Source organism: Aotus nancymaae, unplaced genomic scaffold (assembly GCF_030222135.1).
Source record: "Aotus nancymaae isolate 86718 unplaced genomic scaffold, 86718_ANA_hifiasm-v0.15.2.pri h1tg000002l, whole genome shotgun sequence".
Lineage (NCBI taxonomy): Eukaryota > Metazoa > Chordata > Mammalia > Primates > Aotidae > Aotus > Aotus nancymaae.
The window spans coordinates 4,477,483-4,501,167 of NW_026988413.1; the positions used below are offsets into that span (position 1 = coordinate 4,477,483).

The 23,685-nt window shown below is 38.9% G+C and overlaps 1 protein-coding gene across 5 annotated transcripts in view; it reads right to left on the reverse strand.

The window, feature by feature from the left end:
- The window catches only part of DPP6 (dipeptidyl peptidase like 6), a 1,138,230-nt gene that overhangs the window by 322,613 nt on the left and 791,932 nt on the right, over positions 1-23,685 (reverse strand). For all 5 annotated transcript variants that reach the window (XM_064368693.1, XM_064368763.1, XM_064368675.1 and 2 more), the window contains exon 4: positions 21,294-21,388. In XM_064368693.1, the coding sequence (XP_064224763.1) occupies positions 21,294-21,388 (95 nt within the window). The remainder of the gene's footprint in view (positions 1-21,293; positions 21,389-23,685) is intronic.

Here is a 23,685-nt window from a genome sequence, read left to right on the forward strand (position 1 = left end):
GTTTGTTTCTGTTAAAGAACATACTTTGTATGATTTCTATCCTTTGAAATATATTGAGACTTGTTTAATGGCCCAGCATATGATTTACCCTGGTGGATGTTTCACGTGCACTCAAAAGAATGTGCTCTTTTCTATTGATGCATGGTGTGATGCAGAAATGTCAATTAAGCTAACTTGGTTAATAGTGCTTTCAAGACTTTTGTATCCTTATTAATTTTTTTACATGGTCTATCAATTACTCAGAGAGGATTGTTGGGATCTACAACTTTAATTACAGATTTGTCTATTTCCACTTTTGGTTCAACCAATTATTCCTTCAAATATTGTAGCTCAATGCTAGCTGCATATATCTTTAGGATTCTTAAGTCTTCTTAATAAACTTACTCCTTTATTATTATGAAACATTTTTTCTTATTTCTGGTAATATTCCTTGTTGTCTATTTTATCTAATATTAACATAGCTATTCAAGATTTTCATTGATTAGGGTTTGGATGGTATAGCTCTTAAAATCCATTTATTTATTTATTTATTTACTTTTTGAGATGGAGTCTCACCCAGTCGCCCAAGCTGGAGTTCAGTGGCATGATCTCAGCTCACTGCAACCTCTACCTCCTGGGTTCAAGCGATTCTCCTACCTCAGCCTCCCGAGCAGCTGGAATTACAGGCACCCACCGTCACACCTGGCTAAGTTTTGTAATTTTAGTAGAGACAAGGTTTCACCATGTTGGCCAGCTTGGTCTTGAATTCCTGACCTCAGGTAATCCACCTGCCTCAGCCTTCCAAAGTGCTGGGATTACAAGCGTGAGCCACTCTATCTGGTCTTAAAATCCATTTAATTTTAATCTATGTCCTTATATTAAAATTAGATAACATAGATAGCTTATAATTGAAATCTTTCCTTTTAAACACAATTCAAAATTCTCCAGGGGTATTAAGAGAAGCTTGTAGACATAATGATACAGGAAATCTGTCCTTTAAACTGTCAGTTGTATTCCACCCTATATTAGATCAGATTTCTTAATGCCACTACTGCTCAAAAAAGTTCTAACATGTTCCAAAGGTTTTATATGTTTATATTTTTGCTTTCCATGTCAGTATTTCGAGTAGGACAATGCTTCAGACAGAGGTCTTACATGAGATTACATTCAGAAGAGCTGGACATATTTTATTATATTTAACGGGCCCTTTGAGGAAAAGAGGAATATTTTAAAGAACTAGTTAATTAATTCTAAAAAAATTTCCACCAAAAGCCTAGCCATATGTTGACAACATTTATCATTCCTGGCATACCTCCTTCTGTCATGTCGATGGTAACTTTTCATCTGGTATAATTTTTCTAACTCAAAAGAACTTCCCTTAAATTTCTCATAGTATAGGTTTATGGATAGCTATCTCATAGTATAGGTGTGTATATATATACATACTTAGAGAAAAAGGTCTCACTCTGTTACCCAGGCTGGGGTGCATGGTATGATTATAGCTCACTGCAGCCTTGAAATCAAAGGCTCAAGGGATCCTTCTGCCTCAGTCTCTTGAGTAGCTGGGTCTACACGAAATTCTTAATCTTTATTTTTGAGAGATATTTCTATGGCATATAGAATTCCAGATTGATAGTGTTTTATCCCTCCCAGCACTTTAAATGATCTCACTCCAGTGTCCTCTGGCTCACAGCACTTCTGCTGAAGAGTCAGCGGTTTTTATTAGGTTTGTTCTTCCAAACTTGTCTCTCTTCTTTGGCTGCCATTAAGATGTTCTATTTGTCACTCATCTGAAGTAACTTGATTATCATATTCTTTGTGTTATTGTATTTATGGAGTTTATCGAGTTCTTTACCAAAACTGGAAGAAATTCAGTCATTATTTCTTCAAAAGTTTTTTTAATCTTCTTTTCTCTCTTCCCTTTCTGGAATGTTAATGACAGGTATATTGTCCAACAGCTTACTGACATGCTGTTCATGCTTTTTTTTTAAAGTTTCTCTTTGTTCTTGGTTTTAAATAGTTTTTATTGATACTGCTTAACATTTAGTTGTTTTTTCTTTTCTTCTGAGATATCTAATCTGATGTTCATCTGGAGAATTTTAAAATAATTTTTAATCTCTAGAAATTTTATCTGGGTGTTTTAGAATCTTTAATTTCTCTTATCATCATGTTCATGATTTTCCTTGTAGTCTTGAGTATTTGGGATACATTTATCTTAGCAGTTTTAATGTGTTTTTCTGCTAATTCCCTTATCTTCATTATCTGCAGGTCTGTTTCTATCAACTGATATTTCTCCTCATTATGAATCACATTTACCTGCTCCTTTGTATATATCGTTTTATTTTTAAATTAACACCAGATATTTTTAATTCTCTCTTGTTGAATTTAGGACTTTTTATTTTTCTTCAAAGACTGTTGGACTTTTAATGACAGACAATTACTTATCTGTGGATTAACTTGACTTATTCAAGGTTTTTTAAAAAGATGTTTTAAGGGTTGCTCCATAGTGGCCATTAGTCTTGCATCACTTAACAATACATCTGTTATGTTCTGAGAAATGTATCATTAGGTGATTCTGCCATTGTGCAAACATTACAGAACGTACTCACACAAACCTAGATGGTAGAGCCTACTCCACACCTAGGCCATATGGCATAGCCTATTGTTCCAAGACTACAAACGTAAATATCATGTTACTGTACTGAATACTGTAGGTAACTGCAACACAGTGGTAATTTTTGTAAAACTAAAAATATTTAAACATAGAAAAGATACAATAAAAATATGATATTATCATCTTAGGGGACCACTATCCTACATCTATTGTTGACTAAGATGCCATTATGTGACACATGACTATATTCTAGTGCTAATTGAGCCTCATCCCAAAGAAACTGCTTTCCTGGGGTTTCCATTTAATGTCTCACGGCGAGAATAAACTTAAATAATTCCTGACAACATATGAGTGCTGGGAATCTTTCATCTAATAGAGTCCTGTAATTGTTATTTCCTTGGAGTTTTATTTTGTTCTGCCATTTGGTGTTTCATAAACATCAATAATTAACCAAGGTCTCAAAGGGAAACCTATGTATTAGGCCGGTGCAAAAGTAATTGCAGTTTTTGCTGTTAAAAGTAATTACTTAAACAGATTTTAAGAGTATTCTCTAGTTAGTTCCCTCCTTTGGGGTACTCTGTCTCATAAATGGTAGCCATCTTCTTTCATCTTTTTTCCTGAATTCTGACTTCTGTCTTCTTCACTTGGCAAGATTGCTGGTCTCGAATTTTTCCTCTTTGTGCTACATTCCAGATTCACGCAGAAAGTCCACAGGATGGCATGGTTCATTCATTTGTTTTTCTTTTCTCAAGGATCGCTGTGCACTGCCTGTTATCTCATATATGAAAACTAATTTTTTTCTCCACATTTTATCCTATTTTATAGTTATGTTAGGAGGGTAATTCCAATCCCCTTATAGTCTCATGGCCAGGACCAGATGCCAAGAAGCAAATTTCAGTTTGTTTTGCCACTGCTGTATTCCCAGTGCCTAACAGTGACTGGGTTATCATAGATGCTCCCTAGATGTTTGCTGAAGAAATGAATGATTGCATCCTCAGATGTTACAGGGGTGGCAACAATGGGGCTGATATTAAATAATACCAAAAGAAACCAGGAAAGAATGCAACTTTCTGCAGTTTGGAAGAAATCAGTCTGGGTCACATTCCTCGATGGAGGGTCAATTGCTAACAATACCACCTGAGACAGTGAGAATTTTGGTGCTAAATTTACCACCGCCATAGTCAGCTGTAGTTCCATGCGTTTCAACACCCCAGTCTCCATGCACCCAGCGGTTGCAGAAATTTTGAGCTGTACGTCTACCTTCTCACCAAGTGCAAATAATGAATGCAGAAAACATCTAGCACATTCCTAAATATTTGCTCTCTGAATCAAAGATCAATTTTCCAAGCAAAGCAGGCCTTGGTTTCAGGTTTGACTGAACTAATTAATTCTAAAATATTTTTGCTCATTTTCTACTATTTATTTGTCTTTTTGTGCTCAATTTGAAAGAATTCCTTGTCAGTTATAGATGTACTCCTTTTACTTCTTAAATGGATTGTAAATATTGTCCATTGTTTGTCTATTAATTTTGTCTTTTTAAAGTTAAAATTTAAAATTGTATATGGCAAAATAAATATGGCTATCTTTTATAGCTTCAGGATTTCCTATTTTGATTTAAAAGTTCTTTTTATGAAACCAAATTACAGACTTTTAAAAACGTTTAAGCCTTTAATCCAGTTGGAACTTAGTTTTGTATATTTGTACAATGAAACTGACATTACATCTTTGTAGATGAAGCGTTAGTTATGTCAGCACTGTGTTCTAAGTGTGTCACCCTGCCCCTGGTGTTTCTCATGTCAAATACTTATTTATATTGGAAGCTTGCTTCTTCCAAATTCTCCAGTTTTTCACCACTCTCTTTGGTACTCCTATGCAAAGTTTGATGGTTTTAAGCTTGGACTATGGACTCAGAAAACCTGTGATTTATATCCTGTGTATACCATTCACCATGACAGATGTTGAAAATTTCTCAATTTTTGTGTCTCTGTAAAATGAAGCTAACATTTGTACCTACCTCATAATTGATACACAAATTTAATAAAGTAATTACAATGCCTGGTATGACTACTCAAAGTGTTAGCTATTATTGTTGTTGAGTTGAATATAATGTCTTTCTTATGTGTTTTCACTTCAGGTGAAATGCTTCATGGCTACACTCAGGTGTTTATTCTTATATATGACAATTCAGATCATTTTGCCAAGTGTTTAACACTAACGTTGTTTCAGAGATCACATTAGGATTGTATTAAAGTTTGATATCAATTTTCAAATAATTGACATTTTAAATATCGTTTTCTTATTTAATAGCATACCATTTCTTTAATTTTTTCAAATCTTTAACAAGATCTTATAGTTTGCTTTATACAGTCTTCTGGAGTTCTTGTCAGATTTAAGTCTTTTTATATTTTTGATCTTATTGTGAATGGAATATTTTCTCCATTTTCACTTCAAGGTATTTTTATTGGTAAAGAGAAAAGCTCTGGATTTCATAATATATTTCTTGTATTTAGCCATATTAAGATATGTTCTTATTAAAAAAGTTTTTAAAAAACTAATGTCTTTTAGGTTTTTCAGGAATAAAATTCTATTATGAGAAAAAGGATGTAGTTTTTAATTTTATTATAGTTATTATTCCAATGATTTGATTTGGTTGCACCTTCTTCAAGAATGCATTAAATATTAATGGTGATGGTGAGTATTCTTGCCTGATACCTGACTATAATTGAAATGGTTTTATTGTTTGCCATTTAGAATGGTTTTCACTGATGATTGGTTCTTGGTAAATAACCTTTAGCATATTTAAGCAATTATTTATTCTTACATTACCAAGGATTTTTATTAGGAGCTGCTGATAAACTTTATCAGATCCCTTTTTCAGCATCTAGTGACTTAATCATAAGGATTTCTCTATCATTTTGTAGTTCTAATGAATTTTGTTGATTGATTTCCTGATATTTAAATGCTACTGGAATCATTAAACCTCACTTTAGCATATTATGATTTTGGTACATAGCTGAACTCCACTTGTTAATATTTTGCTTACAACTTTTATACTTACTAGAGAGATAGGTTTATACAATATTTCACATTCTGCATTACTTGGGGCTACCAGTTATATCAATAACACAACTTTTAATAACATTATGCTGACTTTAAAAAAATTGTGCTACATGTCTGATGATCCCTACAAAATTCTAGGCATGTTTCTGATGAGATACATATCCAAAGGATTGGTTTGTTTTTCCTGTAATAGATAAATACCTATGTGATAATAAATGCAGAGAAGAAAAGGTGGCTGTTGGTGGAAGAAAGATATAAAATAATAGAATGCCCCCAATTTATCAAGCAATAGAAGAGAAATGACTGGTAGAAAGCATAAATACATCCAGAGGCTGTTATTTTGAATACAACCTCCACATGAAACTCATAATAAAAAAGAAAACTAAATATACAAGATGAATAACAATCAACAAAAGACGAATACTGAAAAGATTGTTATAGGAGGATGCTATGTGCAACTCTGGGCGCACACATCAAATCTAACATAAATAGATGATCACATTCTCCCTTCCTGGTCAGTGAGAAAGACAAGAACGCAGGAGCCTGGTGGTGCTGTTAGTGAGAGTGGCTACAGCCTGTCTCTGGGCCCTGAATTCACCCAAGAATAATTTAATTTGGAATCAGACAGACCTGGGTGCTGCTCCCAGCACTGCATTTATTGAGTCAGAGAAAACCTGAAAACACAGATGCTATAGAGCAGAGTGGAAAGAGGATTAAATATCCACATCGAAAAAGTGTCCAGATGGTTTACAGCTCAGTTCTCTCTAACCTTGAAATAGATCGTTCCACAGGACTCAGCTGTGTCAGCATTTTTTGCATTTCTGACTCAATGTTTTGCATTTCTAGTCTTTATTTTAGGGCAAATGCAGTGGCCACCAGGAGTAACCAGGTGATATTAACGATGGACTCACAGCCGTGAACACAGCGTCTGAAGCTGTGACATCCTTCTCAGTAATGGAATGACGGCCTCAGCCCCATCTTAAACTGCAGTGACCAAGGCTACAGCTGCATCCTGGATGCAGTTCTAGAAATTATTTAGTTTGGAATTTGACAAAGCTGAGTTCAGCTCTCAGGACTACCTGCTACCAGCTATGTGACTTAGAAAAAGGTTTTTTAACCTCCTTTCTCCAATCTTTAAAATAAGAATCAAGTCCTCAAGTTCACAGAGTTTCTAAGGATTTCAGTAAGTAATATAATGAATGTAGAGTGTTAGGATACTTCTAGTCACACCGCAAGCACTCAAACATCAACTATTAGTGAATTAACTCTACATGTACCTTGCAATACGTCCTTCCTCAAAGCGGCTTTGGTTTTCTGCTCCACAATCTGTCACTCTCCCACTTCAGTTTCCGAGTTAGACATCTCCCTACCCAGGAGCAAGGCTTGAAAAACCCCCGCCAACAGAGATAATTGCTTTAATCCCGTCTGCCTGTAGACAGTGAGGCCAAGTGTTATCAATTCTACTCCCGTAATGTAACTTAAAGCAACTTCTCCTCTGTGTCTTCAAAGCCATTCCCTTAATTTAAGACCTCCATCACATTCACCTGCACATGAAGCAGCCAATGTAGATGTTTTGTCTATAATCTTTACCTTCTGCAAACCCCTTTGTTATTGGTTACAGTTATTTTCCTAAAGAACAGTGGCTTGGTCCAGCTCAAAAATTCTAACCCAGGTCTTGTGATGTATGGTGGAATCTTGTCCCTGGGTAAAGAATCTTGCTATGAGTCCCTCAAATGGTTGATGTGGCTGATTATTGTATGACCTACTGACATTGAAAAAATGCTGATCTGTTTCTGAATCAAGAAGTTTTACTCATTTTCTTGCATATAGACATTTCAGCCTGTTTGTTGCAACTGGTAGCCAATGATTGTAGGGCCTGTATCATACCCTCCAATGAAAAAGACAACTCAGATATGAGGAGTCCCTTCCCTTCTCTTAAGCTTTCTTATAAAAGACTTCCAACTTGTAACAGACTCCGGAACATTCCTAACTTTGTTGGTGTGTCTTCCTGGGATGATCCTCACATGTGGCTTCCAATAAACCTTTTATCAAATTATTTCTGCCTCAACAGCCTTAATTTCCGCCAACATTATGGTGTAGCCAGTAGGCTTTGGAGTGACCTCCCTGGACCATCAGCACGACTTTCAACCTTCATGCAGATCCTGGCAACAGACCCATTGTGAACTTGATGCCCCTGCTGGGTGCTACAGATGAGTTCTTCCTGAAATCAACAAACTTCCTATCTGGGGCACAGTTGTGATTTTGTTGAAGCTAGCTTTCTCCTTGGCTAGAAAGTACAATGTCTTTCTCAGAATGAGTGCCGCTGTTACAAATTCCAGGTAACGGTTTTTGTTAAATTCTAGGGCAGGGTAAAATAGCGCCGTGAAGTTTTCCCTGGAGGTTTCTGGCGAAAGCACCTTCCCTTAGGGATTGCACAAGGGACACTTTTGCTCCACTACATAGCTGGTCTCTCCCAAAACAATCACGCTGGAAAGGAGGTCTTCTCAGACTGAGTGTGCACTGCCTCTGATCAACACCAGCTGGTTTTATGCACAATAGTTTGGTTCTTTTACCTGCAAGTGCTTAGATGAGTGGACCCACCTAACCTGGCATGGTCACAAGCAGCAACGTCCAAAACGGGGATCTTCTGAAATGCCTAAAATGGTTTATTTGGGCACACAACTGGAAAAAGCTGGATTTAGAATCAGGCAAATTGAACGGGACACTTACTTCCAGTAGCGCCTAGAGGCTTCTAAAAGAAATTTGAAAAGAAAAAACTGTCTCCATTCAAGAGGTAAACAAAAGGACATTCAGCACTATCTCTGCACTGAAAAAGACTTCAGAGACACTGTCCCTTTCACCTCCAACTGCTCCCCATCCCTCTCTGCTTGTTCCCTCAGTTCCCATACATTTCTTAGGCAGAGATTTTTGGAATTTCACAACGCACACATTTCCTTCTCTCTCAAAAGAGAGAAATGTATAAATTTGGAACAGAAGGAGCAAATGGAACAACTACAGCATGAGAATGAAAATACTGAGATGATAAAAATACAGATCCAACAAGCTTTTTGTAAACTGAGACTAATGAATGACCCCAACTGATTTGTGGCAAGCTTTGTCACACACCACTTAAGATCCCAATCTTCCACTGGCATTGGTAAAACAGATTCAGCCAGTCGCATTAAAACGGAATCCTTAATCGGACAATTAATAATCCAAAAGAAAAAGATAGATAAATGGTTAGAAAAATTAGGCCCTCAGGTCAAATAAATCAGAACCTTAGGCTCAGAGCAATCATGTATCTGTGTCTAGCACAAAAATTTTGCTTTTTCTGCTACAAAGGCTGAAAGAAAAAAGCACACCCCTCCGAAAAAGAAACTGCTAAAATTATTTCCCCACCTGCATTTCCTAATCAAACAAGACCAGCAAACAAAAGATAGATATATTACTAATTCAAGACAACTTGGAGATTTTGTCTTTATTATACATTTTGGTCAGTTTTCAGCTAAAATACAAACATTAAAACTTTAAGTCATTTGAAACTTATAAAAAATGGTAAGAGAAGTTTTGAAAAACCAAACTTCCATGAAAACGGCTCTAACCAAACTTTTGGTCTGCAGCTTTCATTAGATTACCCACAGGGGCAAAAAAAGTTAGCCATATGCATAGGTCCAAATTTTGTCAGAAATATAATTTGGATCCAGCTGTCTTTTATCAGTTGTTGAGTTTGTATTACTATCTCAGAACTAAAATTCTAAAATGAAAGCTATGAAATCTTTGTGTTTGTGTCTGTTTAGATGTATTTATGCTTATCTGCATGTATTAAATGTTGTGTCTATCTAGTACCAAATCTACATAAACAAATGAGCACTCATAAATTAGTAAAGACAAATAGTTTCCAAACTCACAGGACTTAAGTAAATCTTTAATAAACAAGCTGGTTTTTAAATTATTGGATAAAAGTAGAAATGTCTTCACAATTGTCAGCACACCTTTTTGCCTCGTTACACTTGGAAGACATTTTGATGTTTGTCTCTGCTAGGTATTTTTAAATGCCAGGGTTTGGCACAAAGGTTATAAAACTACAAGCCCAGCCAAAACCAGATGGATTTTTGTGTAATTTTTTGATAGGTAAGACTAATTTAATCTTGTCGGTTAAATGAAAACAGCTGTATCTTCTGAGTTGTTAGTGAAATATCCATACATTTAACCTTAAACTTCTTCCTTAAGCGAACATCTGACATTTGCAGTCCATAAAAATGGTTAGCAAGGAAATAACTTGAAATAATGGCTAGCTTTGTCTAATATCTCAATTTTCATGAGCAATCCAGGTAAACTGTTAAAAGTAAATAAATTACGTAAATATAAGTGGGATAAACTTTTATAAATAATTTTTAATGTAATTTTCAATCTTAAAAGTTATGTTCAATTTAAATAATAGACACTCATTAAATAGATGGTTATTTCCAAATAAAATAACAAAACTATAATATAGCAAATATATTTCTAAAAATTATAAATAAAGGAGCTAATTGTATTTTAAAACAATTGGGTATGCTTTTGTGAATAAAATGGAAACATTTACCTTTCTCTGTACCTAAATTCTCCAGAATTTGTAAACTATACCTCAACAGTTAAGGCCAAAATACTGATGGTCCAGAGACTGGAGACTGATTTATTATTCAGGAGAAGAGCATGTAACTTCATGTCATGGTCTACCCTGCGTTGCTTGCAATCTGGCCCACATGCAGTGACAAGGTTTGTTCTCCCCACTCAGGGACATGGCTGCTTGGGAATGAGCCTTCCCAGAGGGAGGGAGGGAGGGAGGGAGGGAGGAAGGAAGAAAGGAAGGACGGAAGGAAGGACAGAAGGAAGGCAGGGAGGGAGGGAGGGAGGGAGGAAGGAAGGAAGGATGGAAGGAAGGACAGAAGGAAGGCAGGGAGGGAGGGAGGGAGGGAGGAAGGAAGGAAGGAAGGAAGGAAGGAAGGAAGGAAGGAAGGAAAGCAGGCAGGCAGGCAGGGAGGGAGGGAGGAAAGAAGGAAGGAAGAAAGGAAGGATGGAAGGAAGGAAGGAAGGACGGGAGGGAGGGAGGAAGGAAGGAAGGACGGACTGAAGGAAGGAAGGAAGGAAGAAAGGAAGGATGGAAGGAAGGAAGGAAGGAAGGATGGAAGGATGGAAGGAAGGAAGGAAGGAAAGAAGGAAGGAAGTCTACCCCTGTAACCTAAGCAGAGACTGATCATCAATGCCTCCATGATTAGATTTTTTTAATCAAAAGAGGGAAATGATACCCTACAGGTCACATTTGGCACACTTCCAAATTAAGTCACCGGGGGAAGAAATCTTTTTTTCTTGTCATGGTAACATCTTGAGGCTAAGTAAATAGTCTTATTGTGAGCTTGAAACTATTGATGTGCTGATTACTACGTGATCTACTGACATTAAAAAGGATGCTGATTTGTCTGTGACTCATGAAGTTTTAATGATCGTCTCGCATGTAGGCATTCTAGCCTGTGTGTTGCAATCTGTAGTCAATGATTGTAACCTCTTTACTGTACTCCTTAATGATAAAGGACAACTCTGATGTCAGGAGTCCCCTTCTCTTCTCCTAAACTTTCTTATGAAAGCCTTCTGGCTTGTAACAGATTCTGGAACATGTCCAACTTTGTTGGTGCGTTTTCCCAGATAGATTCTCGCATGTGGCTTCCAATAAACCTTTATTACATTATTTCTGCTTCAATAGCTTTAATTTTGGTGGATACCTTTCCATTTGCTACAAACTAAAGACTACACCACGGTGGAATTTTCCTGAACACCTCTCTCCATCTTTTCTCTAGACCTTCCAGCCAAAACTTTTCAAGCCCCTTCCAAAACAACCTGCTAACCACACTGTCTACCCCTAAAATGTGGATTTATCCACCCTTTTCATTTTGCCTGTTATACCATTTCCTACTTTTCTCCCATATTCAAGGACTGCTGAAATGTTTCTTCTGCAAGCCTCTACCTGGAATTCATGGTGAGCCTCTTCTTTCTTTCTCACCTTGTTCTCATTGCACATTGTATTACCTCTGTTGCAAAATGTATTACGTTGAAACAACTACTTCTTTTATATGCAGGCTGAAAGCTACGTAAGAGTAGAAATCTGTGTTTTATTAATCACTGTATCCACCCACCACCTTGTGTAGTCAGGGCCTTTCCAGAGAAGGCCTTCCCTGACTGTCACATGACAGAGCATACCTGTGGTGGAGGAGTGACAATACATCACCCTTAGCCTGCAGGAAATAGTAGCTCTGGAGCCAGAAAGATTAAATCACTACTGTATTTCTTCTCAGATCTTTTAAAGACATAAGTATAAATACTCATCTACTGTACTTATTTATTATTTTATTTTATTTTGAGATGGAGTTTCTCTCTGTTGCCCAGGCTGGAGTGCTGTGGTGTGATCTCAGCTCACTGTAGCCTCCACCTCCTGGGTTCAAGCGATTCTCCTGCCTCAGCCTCCTGAGTAGCTGGGATTACAGGTGTGTGCCATCATGTCTAGCTACTTTTTGTATTTTTAGTAGAGACTAGGTTTCATCATGTTGGCCAGGCTGGTCTTGAACTCCTGACATCAAGTGATCTGGCTGCCTCAGCCTCCCAAAGTGCTGGCATTATAGGCGTGAGCCACTGCACCTGGCCTCATCCACTTTAAAAAATAAAATCATAGTCTATGAGGTAAAAGTTAGAATAAAAGTAAGTAAAAAATACTTGGTTTTCTGTTCTGTCTTGTAGTAAGAGAAGTAGAAAAGAAAAGGCAGGAGAGAGAAAAGTAGGACAAGAAAGAGAAAATTACAAAAAAAAAGGAGAGAGAAAGACCATCTATGACCCAGGAATAAAATGAAATAATGACACAGGGGGACAGAGAGGATCCCGGGAATGGTAGAGACAGAAACGGATACAGATGATACAGGGACAGTCTGTGCTACAATTTCTCACAATGTGCAATGTTCTTGCAGAAGACATTGAGTTTTTATGCCACCCTTTTGTTCCTGGACTAAAAGGGTTTCAAATTCAGAGGTTAGTCTGGTTAGAAGTCAGCAAGTGTGGGTCGCTGCAGGACTGGTCAGCCATGTCCTGTCTGAGGGGCCAGCTGCTTCCTCGCTCCAGCCAAATTCTGCTCTCTGCGAGAAAATGAGGACCTTGCTGTTGCCAGATCTTTGTGTTTTTCAAGAGACGCCAGAAATCTGGGTTTTAGTTTGTAAAAACCACTCTGTGGGCCAAACAAAACATTTCAGTGGGCATCACGAGCTGCCAGTTTCTGCCCTCTCAACTGTACACAAAAACACGGCTGTTTCCCTCCACGGCTTTCACTGACGTGCTAAGTGAAATCCAGCCTCAGATTAGAGATGGCCCATGGGCTATTGCTGGCCCACTGCAGTTGCAGCCACCGTCCTGGTTATCAGCAGTCAGTGAACTCAGGACAACAGGAGCTGAGACCCAGGCTGACTCCACTTCCCCGGGACCAGCCTGTTCCTGGCTGACATGACATCTGTCAGAGCACCCTGTGCTTCCTGTCCAGCAGTGCACGGGGCTCTGTGCAGAACAGAAAAGAGAAAGACGCAAGGAAGTGGGCTTCTTTTTCCTTCCAAAGTTACCCCGTTTCAGGGCAGAGAGGACTAGTGCATGAGGCACTTGAAAGAAATTGAATAAAACAGAATGCATTGAGAATTATTGATGCTGAGGTCAAGGATCCAGTGGAGTTTACTTGAAGAAGTGAAAAGAAAGTCGTCCTGAGTTCTAATCTTACCCACATTCTGCAGTTCCTCTGGTAGCACAAACAGGCCTATTATGTTGAATGAGTCTAATAATACTTGCCTGTTTATGTCTCTTTCTGTGAGGAGTCAGAATTAATGAATTTTTAGAGATGGAGATAAAAATTCAAATTCTACATCTATGATTATATAAAATCAAGAGGGATACAAATTAGAGAAAATACATTTCATTTAGATGTTAATTTAGTCATTAAAATAAGCAATTAAAACAAATAAATTAGTAATTAAAACAAGACATAAAAATGGAGAAAGCCTGACATAAGCATAACAACGGAATGCTTTTTTTTAAATAATTGACTTATTTTCTCTTTCAAGAATTTCCAGCAACTCTCTACGGCTCTTACATATTAATTGTGAGAGGCAGTCTGCTGTTTTTTGAAAGATGAAGCCAAAAATTTTAAATCCTGATTAAAATTGTTAAATAAATGGTAATTATGAAAATCACCGTGCTAGAAAATAATACACAAAATTTCACCACGCAACAAGATTATTTTCATGGTTCAGTGTTCACTTTCTAGCCTTTCAATGTATAGTTGTTAATCAAAGTATTATACTGTATTTTTAAACTTTAATATCATAAATATTTTTCATATCACTACATACCCGTCATAGCTATTATTTTAATTGATACATCATATTTTATCTTTTTTAAAAAGTTATCTCATTTTCCTCGTTTCAAGTACTTTCACTATTGTATTAATAAATAATGCTGCAACTTTGTACATTTCAGATTATCTACTTATGAAGCATTCCCTGGAGCAAATGAAAATGCATCAGCATTGTTGTTGCTCCTGAAATGTACTGCCAAGTTGCTTTCCAAACACCTGGCAGCATTTAAACGACACAATGAATGACTATATAAATCTTAACGCTTCTTGTCACCACTAGCATTATCAATAAAATGGACCTATACAGTATGAGTGACACAGGTCAATACAGTGATTCGTTCTGAACTGCTGTGTTAGATCCACAGCACTGCCAGTGGAGGTTAAGCCAGAGGATTGTTCCTAGAAATCTTAGTTTCCTCATCTCATAAGAGAAGAGTTTGAAAGATACAATCGCTAAAGACTATTTCAGCTTTAAATATCTAAATCTTAAGCACTGGAGAAACACTTTATCCTTCTGATAATTTTTGCTCTATTATGTTTTAGAAGAATTGGAGAGATGGTATTATATTTTCCTAAGAATTAAGTCCCCAAGAAATCTATTTAATTAAATTCAGCAAAATGTACTAAGGCTATTTTAGGTATACTTCTACCGGAAAGGAGGGAAGGAAAGAAGGAGGGAGGGAAGGAAGGAAGGAGGGAGGGAGGGAGGGAAGGAAGAAAGGAAGGAAGGAAGGAGAAAAGGAGGGAGGGAGGGAGGGAGGGAAGGAAGGAAGGAAGGAAGGAAGGAGAAAAGGAGGGAGGGAGGGAGGGAGGGAAGGAAGGAAGGAAGGAAGGAGAAAAGGAGGGAGGGAGGGAAGGAAGAAAGGAAGGAAGGAGAAAAGGAGGGAGGGAGGGAAGGAAGGAAGGAAGGAAGGAGAAAAGGAGGGAGGGAGGGAAGGAAGAAAGGAAGGAAGGAAGGAGAAAAGGAGGGAGGGAGGGAAGGAAGGAAGGAAGGAAGGAGAAAAGGAGGGAGGGAGGGAGGGAGGGAAGGAAGGAAGGAAGGAGAAAAGGAGGGAGGGAGGGAGGGAAGGAAGGAAGGAAGGAAGGAGAAAAGGAGGGAGGGAGGGAGGGAAGGAAGAAAGGAAGGAAGGAAGGAGAAAAGGAGGGAGGGAGGGAGGGAGGGAAGGAAGGAAGGAAGGAAGGAGAAAAGGAGGGAGGGAGGGAGGGAGGGAAGGAAGGAAGGAAGGAGAAAAGGAGGGAGGGAGGGAGGGAAGGAAGGAAGGAAGGAAGGAAGGAGAAAAGGAGGGAGGGAGGGAGGGAGGGAAGGAAGGAAGGAAGGAAGGAAGGAGAAAAGGAGGGAGGGAGGGAGGGAGGGAATGAAGGAAGGAAGGAGAAAAGGAGGGAGGGAGGGAGGGAAGGAAGGAAGAAAGGAAGGAAGGAGAAAAGGAGGGAGGGAGGGAGGGAGGGAAGGAAGGAAGGAAGGAAGGAGAAAAGGAGGGAGGGAGGGAGGGAGGGAATGAAGGAAGGAAGGAGAAAAGGAGGGAGGGAGGGAGGGAAGGAAGAAAGGAAGGAAGGAAGGAGAAAAGGAGGGAGGGAGGGAGGGAAGGAAGGAAGGAAGGAAGGAGAAAAGGAGGGAGGGAGGGAGGGAGGGAATGAAGGAAGGAAGGAGAAAAGGAGGGAGGGAGGGAGGGAAGGAAGGAAGGAAGGAAGGAGAAAAGGAGGGAGGGAGGGAGGGAGGGAAGGAAGGAAGGAAGGAGAAAAGGAGGGAGGGAGGGAGGGAAGGAAGGAAGGAAGGAAGGAGAAAAGGAGGGAGGGAGGGAAGGAAGGAAGAAAGGAAGGAAGGAGAAAAGGAGGGAGGGAGGGAGGGAGGGAGGGAAGGAAGGAAGGAAGGAAGGAAGGAGAAAAGGAGGGAGGGAGGGAGGGAGGGAGGGAGGGAAGGAAGGAAGGAAGGAAGGAGAAAGGAGGGAGGGAGGGAGGGAGGGAAGGAAGGAAGGAAGGAGAAAAGGAGGGAGGGAGGGAAGGAAGGAAGAAAGGAAGGAAGGAGAAAAGGAGGGAGGGAGGGAGGGAGGGAGGGAAGGAAGGAAGGAAGGAAGGAAGGAGAAAAGGAGGGGAGGGAGGGAGGGAGGGAGGGAAGGAAGGAAGGAAGGAAGGAGAAAAGGAGGGAGGGAGGGAGGGAGGGAAGGAAGGAAGGAAGGAAGGAAGGAGAAAAGGAGGGAGGGAAAGAGAAAAGAAGTCAGTGTTTTACTCAGAAGAGAAAAATTCATGAGAACTTTAGGAACCAGGCAACCATTGGCCAAATGTCCAAAGACCCAATTTTGGGTCATGAGATATACTTGTGGTGGTTCAGTTTTCAAGAAAAAAAGAACAAGCTACATGATAGATCAAAGGCCATTTTATAATATGTGTTAACTTGTTGACAAGAGTCTTATAAGGAGCATAAAAATAACATTGTTTGACATTTAAAATATTGTTTTAAAAGGCTAAAGTGTAATGTCCCAGAATTTCTGTGACATCAAACATAAAATTCAAGTAAAAGTGAGCTTAGGTTTGATTTTTTATTTATGTTTAGAATTCTGAGAGTGCCTCTTGCTGTAATTACTAGCCCCGGATGACTCTGCCCCACTCTGGGATGCAGGCAACACCCAGCTTCGTGAGGGATGGACCTCAACACTGAAGTGGCATGGATCCCACTGTCTGCTCCTGCTGCCTGGACCCATGCAGCTGCCCTATGCGGCAGCATCCTTGTCGTGCTCCTTTGGACTTGGTCATCCTCTGTGTCTTCCTTCATAGAATCACCCCACTCCTCCTGCCTGAGCCTTGAGCCTGACCCAGGCTCTCCTGTCTAGCCTAACGCTCTGGAATCCACATGTGGCATATACCCACGTTCCAGCTGTTCCATCTCTAATTCAGTTCTACAACACGCCTGAGGGGTAAGACTGGGCATTCTGAACTTGTACAACTGGCTGGGGTCCTGCTGTTCCTGAGAAGAGAACAATGCCAATACTGGGAGATAGACCCGAAGCTCAAAGTCATGACCCCAGTGCTGAATGCCCCTCCACGCCTCTCATTCACATGGATATTTCTGGAAAACTGCTCAACTCTATTATTTTGTTATTCTAGGACGGTCATTCATAAAACACATAGCAATGGAGAGCCTACTATGTGCAGGTCATGGAGAGCCTACTATGTGCTGGTCATGGTGCTGAGTGCTATGTGGGAGACAAAGTTAAATCCCAAACAGAACCTGCCTCAATGAGCCTAGAACTGGGCGCAGCCTTGATAGCTGAGGACAGCTCCTTCAGAGGCAATGCACTTGTGCTTTGGGGACAGCTGTACTTTCATCTGGTTCATTTTCCATAGAAATGTAAACAAATACTTCAAAATTTTTCAAAAGAGGAAATGGATCAAGACATTCTGATAAATGTTTCCTAAAAATCAATTCTTAGCTACCATCAAATATTATATGCTATCAAATAATAGGGATCAGAAAATAGTCCACTATCAAAATATATGTATATATATAAAACAAAAGATGTCCCTCAAATTATGTGAACCATAATCTTCATAGAATTTTAAATGTATACACATATAGAAACTCTCTCCCTCTTTTTTTTTTTTTTGAGATGAAGTCTCACTCTGTTCCCCAGGCTGGAGTGCAGTGGCACAATCTTGACTCACTGGAACCTCCACCTCTCAGGTTCAAGCAATTCTTCTGCCTCAGCTCTACCCATGTAGCTGTGATTATAGGCATGCTCCACCATGCCTGACTAACTTTTATTTTTAGTAGATGGGGTTTCACCACATTGGCCAAGCTGGTCTCGAACTCCTGACCTCAAGTGATTTGCCTGCCTCGTCCTCCCAAAGTGCTGGGATTACAGGCATGAGCCACCACGCCCAGCCTGAACTCAACAATCTAACATGTTTGTGGTGTTGTGAAATATTTCATGATTTCTACCATTTAGAGGCATGATAAAGGATGACTGAATTAGCAAATTTAGTCAAAAGAAGTTGTTTGGGTAAGGCAAGGTGAAATACATTCATGTAAATACAGAACTTAGCACAAGTTCTGAATTTGCTTATTCACCAGTGATCTTAAAAGCTTTCCTGCTGGATTGACAATGTTTGCAGTGATTTGCAGGCCCTTCCATCCACCTGTCCCAGGTAAGAGCCTATCACAGTAAGCACAGGAGCCAAGAAGAAGCTGGCTTTGGTACTTTGTAGTGACCAGTTATGAGGAGTCTCTGTTTTTATTGGCTGGGGAAGAATAATGAGGTTATTAGAGGTGAAAGTTGTAAGGAATATTTTAAAATTCTGTTGACTACAGAATTTACCACTTCCTTTCCATTTCTCAACTAGTTTAAGGCTGTTTTATAGCCCAACTTAAAAATTACAATTGGCCTCAGATTGCTTTTTATCATTTATACAAGCTCACAGCTTCTGGAATTCAAATGAGGGCTCCCCATTCCCAGTCCAGCATCCTCCTCTGGGCTGTGGATGATCCTCCAAGCTCCAGCCCCTGTGGAACACCAGGCTTCGCCTTCTCAATTCTTGCTCATGAAAACACACAGAGCACACCCATATTCTATTGCTGGATCTCACAGAGTACCCGTGTTCTGGGCTGGCAGAAGAAATCAGCTTTAATGTGGAGATAGAGCCACTGAGGCACAATAATAATAATTATTATTTTTTTTTTCTTTGAGATGGAGTCTCTGTCACCAGGCTGGAGTGCAGTGGCACAATCTCAGCTCACTGCAATCTCCACCTCCCGGGTTCAAGTGATTCTCCTGCCTTGGCCTCCTGAGTAGCTGGAACTACAGGTGTGCACCACCATGCCTGGCTAACTTTTTTTTTTTTGTATTTTTAGTAGAGACCGGGTTTCACCATGTTGGTCAGGATGTTCTCAATCCTTTGACCTCATGATATGCCTACCTTGGCCTCCGAAAGTGCTGGGTTTACAGGCATGAGCCACCACACCTGGCTGAGGCACAATAATTTTAAATGACTAAGTGGCTCTGGAAATTAAATCCAGAACTGTGTTCTCAATTAGGATGGAGACCGCTAAATGACATTTCTTGTTTTCTTTATTTTGAGTCTGTTTACAGGAGCACTTAAATGTAGCTTTGAGAAAAAAATAATGAATCAATTAGGTTGTATACATTTGGTGCTCAATAAATCTTTGCAAAATGAATGGAAAAATGACATTTTAAGGAAAAAAAGATTACATTATATAGAATAAGCCAGAGAATTTGTGAGATGAGGATTTTTCTTTACCTACGGTGTTTTCTGAAGTCACCTTATTAAGGGTGACTTGGCTGAAATAACTTCAGTTAAAATATATGATCTGTCACAGCTACTGATTTTAGAAAGAGAAGGCGGTTCACATTCATGTGTTTCATTGCTAAGTGCAGCTGTTATGTACAACACCCTGCCTTTACTAAACTGACATCCTCACAGAAAATACTGATAACATTCTGACATTAAAATGCACTCATGCTCAGCAACAGTCTAATCATTTTATCCTCTTTATTAATATTAGAAAACCATTTCTGCAACGTTAGTATTTCTAAGTGAGTTGAATCAGATTCTCTTAAGGGAGTAATTCTACTGACAATGATTTTTTTAATGCAAAAATGCAGGCATACTCATTTGTCCTAGGTCCTACTTTGCAGAATACTATTTAATTCAATAAAGTGATTGTTTTTGGAACTATGCCATCAACCAACAGCACAAGGCCTCCCTTATACCTGCAGTCTATGTTAAGGGCAGCATCCACTTAATACTAAATCTCAGCAAATCTTTTAATAAAAAGGTATCTTTATGCAAAAAAGAAATTAAAGAATTTAAATAGCAAGTTATATGTTTTTTAGGAGAGAAAGAAGGCAGAATGGCATTTCTGTGGGTCTGGGGATGGGGTGGGGTAAAGATGAAGCCATCCTTCCTTCTGCCTGGGATGCGGGCTTCTGGGACCCCGCCTGAATGCTCCCACAGCCACCAGCGATCTGCAAGACTGAAAAGCTCATGCTCTAAGTCTGGGCTCAGGATCCTTATCTGGAAAACCAGGGAACCAATTAATTTTTTTTTTTTTTACAAACTTCTGTAATCCAGGATTATAGGATTCTAGGATTTCTGTGTTTCTGATTCATACCAGAGCCCTGCTATGATCTCTCTAACTCGGGATTCACAGCCTGTTTCAATTCTTGCTTTTTAACATAGATTTAGCCTAAGTTCCGTCCTTTGATTTCCCCAGTGTCTCAAACAAGAAAAGAATCTACTGCTTAGAGTTGGAGGTTTATTTATTCTAATAAGAGTCTGAACATTTTGTAAACAAACAAAATATCAATTCTCTTTAAATTGATTTTTGGTATATAACTCCAGTCAATGTTTGTAATACGTATCTTTAGCCACATATGAACATCAAATCTTAATGTCATTTAAATCTCTGGGGTTGGGTACAGTGGCTCAGGCCTGTAATCCCAGCATTTCTGGAGGCCAAGGCAGGAGGATTGCTTGAGTACAGGAGTTCGAGACTAGCCTGGACAACACAGTTAAGACCATATCTCTACAAACAATAAAAAAACCAATTAGCTGGGCATGGTGGTACATGCCTGTAGTCCCAGCTACTCAGGAGGCTAGGGTGGGAGGATTGCCTGAGCTTGGGAGGTCAAGGCTGCAATGAGCCATAATTGCACCACTTCACTCCCGCCTTGACAAGAGTGAGATCCTGTCTCAAAAAATATATAAATTTGGGAAAACAAATTTTCCCTAATCATAAACCAGTGGCATTCATATTGACTCAGTATTTGTTTTAAAGCTTAAGCATCACTTAATATAATTAGGGTAGTATAGTTACAGTGCCTAAGTTAATACTTCCTATGCACGTGGAGATGAGCTTTTTTTAAATGGGATTGAACAAATTCTCCTGAAGTATTCTACATGCATTATTGCAATTGTTCTGTAAATGTGCAAAAGCCTTAGGACTTTATCTTTTAATTATATATGATATGCAACACTTGTTTCCAACACCTGCAGAGAAATTTCGCAGACTGTGAAAGAAACAGTGCTTTCATCTTATTAAATTAGCGTGGTTTCGATTTCACGTTATCTTTGGTTGCTCAGCCTCTAGTATTACAAGTTTATTGCTTCTCCTTGGCTATGCTAAAAGTTGAAACCAAAAGTCATTTTCTGCTTTATTGACTTGCAGGAGGAAAAACCGAAATTATCCTGGTCATTAAAGAGAGTACTTACAATTTTTTTGCCTTCTATTAAGACAGTAGAAATATTTGTTTCAACATTCCACAGTCTCACTGTTCCTTTCTGTTCTCTGTAGATGAATTCTGTATCTGTAAGACAGGAAGTAGAAAAAACACCATGAAACATCAAGAAACTCACTTGGCTTTTGACAAACACTTATGTAAAATAAAATCACTAATTTTGAAAAAAAAAAAAAAGACAGGCTCCCATTCATGAAAGGGCCCTTTCAATATGATGCAATACGTCCAGCTCTTCTTAATCCAGCCTCACGTGATGCTTCTCTCCTACTTTACACACTGACATAAAAAGCACAGGCGCACACAGAGAAAACCTTTGGAACAGCTAGAATGTTCTTGGGCAGGACATGAAGAGCAGATTAAGAAAGCAGCGATTCCAAGGGGTCAAAGACAATTGCTAGTATAGAGACTAATTTCCTATATCCAACTTTGGAATAAATCTGTATGCGAATGCCTGTGGCCCACATCCACATCCTGCAAAACGTGTTTTCATCTGCTCCACGGGCTCCCCTAGCTGTTCTTGCTTGGAGGAGTTAGCTACTTCGCTGCCGTGGATACCTGTGAATCTATACATAGCACAGATTCTGAGTCTGGCCTCTTGTATATAAACAACCAAGATTTCAAGTATCCCCTTAGAAAATCAGTAAAAATGCTTACTCAAAATAGTATGCATATGGGTATGTACATATATATCTCCTATGAATGAAAGGGTATATTTCTGAAAGGTAGGGTTATATTAAAAAAAACAAACAAACAAATCAATGAGATAAAAACACTCCAACAGAAAAAAAAACTGGCAAAATGAATACACCAAGGAATTTTGTAAAACAAGACAAAAATAGTAAATAAGCACGTGAATAGACTTAAAATCATGAACATTCTGATGGTGCAAAATAAAATCGGAGATATCATTTTCAGCCGCTATATTAGAAGAGAGTAACAAAATTTCATATGGGAAAATTACTTTCTGAAATGTAGAGTTGTGGGTGGAGAGGCAGGGCCAACAGTGGGGGAAGAAAAACACTATCTTTCTGAGTGAAGGCGGGAACATTGAGCCAGTTTGGTGGTAAAGGCATTTCACACTTTAATAGTTGATGACTGAAAAACACTATGCAGACTGGATTAATTCAAAAGCAGAGTTGTTATAATTTAAGTATGTGTAGATTTTACGAGGAAAATGAAAGTCTATCAATATAATGAAAATTTCATCATTTACATGGTCCTAGATCAATCTATTTTATGCATTATGTAAATTACATCCAAAAATTCACTGCTAACGTTGCTAACAGATGTTTAGGTGAAACTGTTGTCATTTATTTTCCTGGTAATACTTTCATGTACAAATCAAATGAATCATGCTTTTCTGTTTCTTAAGCAAACATACCAAGGTGCACCTATCAAATGAGCTATCTTCCATTAAAAGCACTCACGTGGCAGCCTCTGCAATCATTTCAGTGAAGTTGTCCTTATATAGCAAATTTTAGAAAGCACTTAAGTTTGTTAGTTATAGAAGTTGCAGAAAAGGTCATGACTTAATTTGACTGTCATCTTTTCTTCCCTTGTTCACTAGCTTTTGCTTTCAATGAATTTCTAAAACACAAATCTGTCATCAGCGGATGAAGATTTACTGCCTTTGACACTCCCCAAGGAGTTCCAAGTTCTCTGCTTTTACCCCACCCCAACATTACCGATCACAGTGAAACAATGATTGTTTAAGATTATGCAGTGGGAGCTGAAAAACGAGAACACAGGAAAGGGAACAGCATACACTGGGGCCTGTTGCAGAGGGGCAGGAGGGGGGAAGAGCATCAGGATAAATAGCTAATGCATGCCGGGCTTAATACCTAGGTAATGGGTTGATAGGTGCAGCAAACCACCATGGCACATGTTTACCTATGTTACAAACCTGCACACCCATACTGGAACTTAAAATAAAATAATACATAAAAAAGATTATGTAGTACTGCATTTGATGTACATAAACCCAGCTTGTTTCAATGGAAACCAAAGAGACCACTTCCGAATGAGAACATATGATTGCTTTTCTTTCTCCTGAATTTTATCATTCCACTACTTTTAATGGTTTTATCACATATTGATGTATTCTTAAATACTATGGTGTTTAGTTTTCTTTGCATTTGAGCTTAATAAGGTGATATTTACTGTGTTTCGCAGTAATTTATATTATATCGTATTTCTAAGGTGAATAGTCCATACGGTCTTGGGTCTTAGTTCTCACTGATGTACATGATTCAAGTGTATATCACAATGGATGCCAGTCATTTCTAGCTTTATTGTTATTACAAACCATTCTACCATGAATATTCTCCTTTACATCTTTTGCTACAAACAAACAAGGCTTTTTCTTT